The sequence below is a fragment of the Eumetopias jubatus genome, unplaced genomic scaffold, assembly GCF_037043125.1.
Source record: "Eumetopias jubatus isolate StellerSeaLion01/CBP00866 unplaced genomic scaffold, mEumJub1_p1.0 scaffold_4, whole genome shotgun sequence".
In the NCBI taxonomy this organism is placed as follows: domain Eukaryota; kingdom Metazoa; phylum Chordata; class Mammalia; order Carnivora; family Otariidae; genus Eumetopias; species Eumetopias jubatus.
The window spans coordinates 167,757,439-167,763,647 of record NW_028274810.1 but is presented as its reverse complement, the minus strand read 5'-3'; the positions used below and the strand labels follow the sequence as shown (position 1 = coordinate 167,763,647).

Sequence of the window (6,209 nt, the reverse complement as noted above, 5' to 3'; positions counted from 1 at the left end):
CAAGCAGGAATCCAGTATTGACATTTGTATTCTAGCTTAATAGTTACATTTACTAGTCCTTGTCATTAAAATGTGTGTTTAACAAATTAGTTTTCTACTCATTCAAATAATGAGAAGTGCAACTTGAATTTATTATCAAGTATATTCTCTATACATACTAACTGGCATAAAATATGAATAGAGAGAAAGGCATACTTTACTTTTACGAAGAATACAGGAACCATCCTTTCACGTATAGTGAAATCAGAATATTTCTGCTTTTTCCTCACTTTTGTCAAACTGGAAATTGGACCCGGCAGGGTCATGCAAACTGCCCCTCCCCACCCCACAGGAAGACCCACTGCAGGCTAATGTGAAGGGCTGTGTGTGTTTGTCTTTACTGCTTTCAACACAGATTTCCACTTGCTATTCCTTTGTTCTAACCATTCTTTTTTAAACCTGTCTTGAAAAAAACTATGATTATCTTCATCCTCTGTCTCAGAGATGATTTCCATCTTCTGAATGATGAGTTTAATAAGCTCATGCTGTTTTTCCAGAAGAGAAGTGAGATCCTTCAGCCTAAAAGGATATACATGTCTCATGAATTTATTGTCAATGATCTTTTCAGTCCTTGAGTGCAGAGAGGCCTAGATTATGAGAAGGGTGTCAGGTCATAGCTTCATGGTAGTCGTAACCCTTCTAAGCAATACACATTTTTTAAGTTTAAGTGTTCTTCTTAAGGTTGTACTGTTCTTGGCCAGTTTATTTTTGTTCCTATTTTAAAGATTAAAATGTTGTTGCACAGAAAGATTAAGTGGCTTGCCCAAGGTCATAGAGTTAGTAAGCAGTTGAATAGGGCTTTAAACTCAGGTAAATTAACTCCAAAGCCCTCATGCTTAACCACTGGACACAGTATAGCTTCTCTAGGAATCCTCAGAATCTTTCAAAGCTTTGATGTATGAATTCAGATGGCTCATGGAAATGCAGTTTAAGACACTGACTGGCAGAACTGATTGGTGAATTGCAACAAATAAGTTGTTGGTTCTAAAAAATTTCTCATTCTCAATATACTATGACATCAGTCAACTAAAGCATGACTTAATATGAGATGAACACAAATATACAATATAACCTTACACCATACACCATTATTTAAAAGTTTTAAGTTTCTCAAATACAGATATAATAACCTTACACTATATATCATTATTTAAAAGTTTAAGTTTCTCCAATACAGATATAAAGAAAAACACATACCGATATTTCTGCTTCAATATTTCTATTTCTAGAGATGTGTCAACATTTGGAATTTCCTGTCTTGTTTCTTTGATGTAAAAAATAAAATGAAATATACACTGTGGGATAAAAGATGGATAGTTACTCAGATTGAACTCAATTCAGGAACTATTTCTTGAATGTGTGCCATGATTCAGCTACTGAACCAGGTATGCTAGCACCACAAATAGCTAAGACCTAGCTATGGCCCTCAAGGAGCTCACAGTTTGTTGACAGAAACAGACATATAAAGAGCTATAAAATGAATCATGCATATTATAATGAAGTACAAGATGTATGGATAATATAGAAGGAGAAAATTGGAGTGGAAGATTGTTTATGAAAAGGCCTAACTGAATTATATTTTCTCATGAAAAATGCTCATCATAACATAAGTGGTGGTATTCCATACAGGATTAGTTGTTCTCTAAAACTGCACCATTATGCAACACAACTGAGTTTCCCATGAGGACATTTCTGAAATGCTATTTTAATATATATTTTTAAAATTTAGTGTCTTTTAAACCATTGGTAGACTGGAATGGGTCAAGGGCAGATATGAAATGACCGGGAATGAGGCAATTCTAGGAGTCCAGGCAAGAGAAGATGGCAGCACACACAGGCCATCCAGGAAGCCTAATCAACCAAACATGGGAGTTACTGGTTGTGAGAGGTCAGGAGTGGGGAAAAGGAAACATCAAGGATGACATCTTGCACAAGCAAATGGTGTTGACATTAACTGAAATAAGAAACTTTGGAGAGAGAAGAGGTTTTTTTCATTCTTTCCCTGCAGGGGGAGTGAAACATGGGAGGAGTGAAAATTGTGAGTTTCTTTTGCACGAGTTTGTTTTGAATATGCTGAATTTGAGGTACCTTGAGACATACCAGTAAAGATGTCAGGTAGAGAGCTGGACATAGGAGCCTGGAACTCAAAGAGAGCTTTAGACTAGAGAATCAATTGCTGAGCCTTCTGTATTTTAGGAGTAGTCGCAACCATGGATATGAATGAAATTAAACAGGGAAACAGTGTAGTTAGAATAAAGCCTAGGCTGATACTCAGATTGACTTTATCATTTCATGACCACACAATGAAAAATTAATGTGCAAAGAACTCAGAATATTCATAGAGAGATGAGGAAGCCCAGGCATGATCAGGATTAGCATCCAGTACTTCTCTTAATATGGTCCCTTTTCCATTATAATGCAGGGGCTTGCTTAGTCTTCGACACTTAGTATATTTTCTATAATGTACATTCCCCATGTACGTGCGTGCGTGCGTATATGTACCTGAACGTATGTATATATGTGCTCTATATTTGCATGTAGACACACTTTTTTCACATATATGTAAGGGCATGTGACTAGGAAAAAAAAAAGGTACACTGTAAGAAAAGATACAGGGTACGGCTGATCCACCCAACCACCCACCCCGCTCTCATAGGGATGTGGTACACATTTAACACAAATGTTGTGAATGAGCCAGTAGGACAAATGCCTCCCTCACACTGCCCATCACGTTCTCACTGTGGGTTAACTGTGCACTTATTTTTTTAAATCACAATTACTTCTTTTCCACAGGTACAGTGACTCAAAGTCTGTAAAAGGGTACCCTTAAGGATAACACAATGAATGAATGTCAAATGGTATCACGTGTTTTATGCCGGTATTTTTCACATGTACTTACTAATAACCCTGTACATCTGGGTCTGTTGGGATACACAATGATGGATTTCTGATCTACTTTGCGTAGGAACCAGAGGGGCAGCTTCTTCTCTAAGCTGGTATGAAGTTCCACCTAAAGTACAGTTTGGATTTATTGAGAGGACGCATTAATAAGCATCTGAAATGTTTACATCACACAAAAGCAACCATTAGTATAGCAAACTGAAAACTGACTCCTGTGTCCTGCTTTATGCACAAGCGGCTGGGCTGGCCAGGTTTGCTGTCTCTCAGCTCATCCACTGACAAGACAGGGGCAGCAGTCTGCAGCTGGGGCAAACTGTTTAAAGAAGGAATTCAGTGTAAGTGAGCAGATGTTCACTGTTCAGGGACCATGGCTGACAGTGGGCATATCAGACGACAACAACTCAGCCCATACTCTGGGGCATTGTACGACAAGATGCACACAGCCGGACTGTGCAGCGGGCATGATGCACACCTGTGACAGGGGAGGAAGCCATGCTTAGATGGAGGACTGCGACAGGAACCAGTGAAAGGACAACTGGCACATCAAAGAGTAGTACTTCATCGACTTTTCACGCTGTGCTGTCGGGTGCAAAATGGTTTATCCATGACATATCTTGAATCTAATTTCTATTTTTAGAGATACAATCTTTTGTCTCATTTAACGGATTTACCTTGAGTTGATATTTAGCTCTTTCTGTTTGCCAAATTTTCTCTTTCACACTTTTTTTTATAGTCCTTTGTGTCTGTTGTTTAGATAGGTTTATTGTAATCACCATGTAGGTGAGTTTGCAAAGACCACAGGCATTTTCATACATGGGCATTTCAGTGGTTCACACCCACAAATGGTGAGATAATAAGAACCTCCCTGACCACCTGTTTAAAACATCGGCCCTTCTCCCACACAACACGCTCTGTATCTTGCTTCCCTATTTTTATAACACTTACCACCACTTAACGTGCTATGTACTAGTTGAGTTTCAAGAACAGCTATGTTTTCTTGTATTTTATTTACAACACCAATTAGATATTTTCTTTGGGTTTCTATAATAATTTCCAAGGTTCCTTTTTCCCTTGGGTCTTAAGAGCAATATTCCTTTCCTCTTGAAATACACATTTTTTTCAGAGGTCACGTGTTATCATTCACTTACTTGATTGAAAAAGATTCAAGTCTAGTGCCTGCCAACAGACAAAGCATATGGTGTGTCTTAACCCTGCCCATTTTCTACATAGGACCTGCCAGATTTCCTTGCTCCAGTATGGTCCTGGGGAGTGAAGGCAAGCAGAGCTTCAAGTCCAACCTTGGTGAGTCTGGTGGGACCCACTGGGCATGGCTGCTCTGGGCTAAGGGCTCATCTGCACCTCCACCTGCTGGGTTTCCCATGTTGAAGGTAAGAGAGCTCCGTGGCTCTCTTTTTATGATGCGTGGATGTCTGTCCATGTTCGTTGTCTACAGCTGCCAGCCTGAACCGGAAGTGGGGATACTCATGTTGAAAACTAAAGAGTTCCAAGCTCCTCAAAATACTCACGACTCCTGTCTTTGAGTAACTGTTACAGCTCCCAGAAACCCTGCCCCAGGGACCTCTCTGTCCCCACTTGGGTCTGAAAGAAGACTAAATGTTCCTCTGTGAAAGGGCTGCTGCCGTCCCCTTATGCTCTGGTTCTGATGTGGCCTCAGACTCAGGTTGTACGTCTGGCAGAGTTGTACATGGATGTAGAGATTTGCTTAAAAAACAACTTAGGGGAAATAAGAGAATGGCTTCCTGGTGTTCTAGTCCGTGCTCTTCGTGATCCAAAACAAGGCACAGATAACACAGGAGCACTTGCTTTGCCTGTTTCCTTTACAGACCCTTGTGCTGTCGTGTTTCAGGGAAGAGAGCAAATCTAACATAGGATCGTGCTTTTCATGTCAACTGTACCAACACTGTAGTTTAGTGGGCTTCCCCCAGACGTCTTATGTAGGACTGTTGCTTATATCGTTCTTTACTTTCCTTGATCTTTTCAAGGGTTGTTATGAAGCACTGATGACATGCCTGCGAAGAGGTTTATACATTGCTTTTCCTCTCCTCACCCACCTCCCTCGAGTCCCGCACTCCATCTCTGTTACAGTAGTAACTGGTCAGTTAGCTCTTCCTTCCTCTAATCTTTCTCCACTAAGTCGAGATAACAACAGATCATCTTATACACCACATTCATTTTGTTTTCATTCTTTGGAAGAGCTGATAGTAACGTCCCACTCACTAACAAAATAACTTGAAGCACTTCCACCATTTACTGCCCTTTCTTTCAAAGGTAAGGTTTTCGGGGGTGCCCGGCTGGCTCAGTCAGGAGATTGAGACTCTAGATCTCAGGGTTGTGAGTTTGAACCCCGGGTTGGCTGCAGAGATTACTCAAAACTAAAATCTTAAAAAAAAAAAAAAAAAAGCTAAGGTTTTCTTGTGCTATTTTTTAATAAAGCCCTCAATCATCCTGATACCCCCTAAGGATCCATCCTTCCAGGCCAGGTGGCCCTTCACCCCTCCTTAGCCACTTCTCATTCTGCCTCCAGCCCTTTGCTCCTGCTGGGTCCTGCCCTTCCGGACTGGCTTCGCTGCTCCTCTAAATCCTATCTTTCAGTGTCTGGCTCACATGCCAACTCTTCATGTAGCATTTCCTTAACTGTGTTTGCATTCATTTTCTGTACCTAACATTTTAACCATTTAATTTACATATATTTGTTCTTTCAACGTGCCAAGCCCTCTGTATAATGTACAGCTTAGTAGTCACAGAAAAGAGTTTAAGGATAGTTCTAGGTTGATTTTGATATTTTATACTCTGAATGTTTAGTTGATGTGCTAATTAGATTAATTTTATTTATTAAAGTCAGTAAGTAACTGGGTGAGTTTATGCTGGGGTTCTGCGTTCTCTCATGCTAAGGTGTATTGTGCTCCACACAATATCATGTACTGGAGTATTTTTCAGAAATAAACATATGCTAATGGATAGCTGAATGAGTAAAAGAGAAGAAATCAGCGTGATAAAGAAAAGTGAAGAGGATAAAGCTAAATCTTACCATGAATTTGTCTTTCTCTTGAACTGGCCTAAGTTTCTGAATGTGTATGTTCAACTGGTCATCAGATATTTTTGAAGCATCAAGTATTCCCATTCAAATTTGAAATTTAAAGACAATGCAGATAAGAGCATAGAAATAGTTTTGCATTGTATAATAGGAGACCACCTCACAAGATTCAACAGCCAAGGACCTATACAGAAGCCTCTGAGTTGAGCAAACT

At 39.9% G+C, this 6,209-nt stretch overlaps 1 protein-coding gene across 1 annotated transcript in view; it reads right to left on the bottom strand.

Annotated features, from left to right (window-relative positions):
* Nucleotides 1-347: 347 nt before the first annotated feature.
* TRPA1 (transient receptor potential cation channel subfamily A member 1) overlaps nucleotides 348-6,209 on the bottom strand; it is a 57,960-nt gene continuing 52,098 nt past the window's right edge. The window contains exons 26-28 of the mRNA XM_028109079.2: nucleotides 2,939-3,049; nucleotides 1,237-1,334; nucleotides 348-558 (exon numbers count right to left, since the gene is read on the bottom strand). Coding sequence (XP_027964880.2) covers nucleotides 348-558; nucleotides 1,237-1,334; nucleotides 2,939-3,049 — 420 coding nt within the window. The remainder of the gene's footprint in view (nucleotides 559-1,236; nucleotides 1,335-2,938; nucleotides 3,050-6,209) is intronic.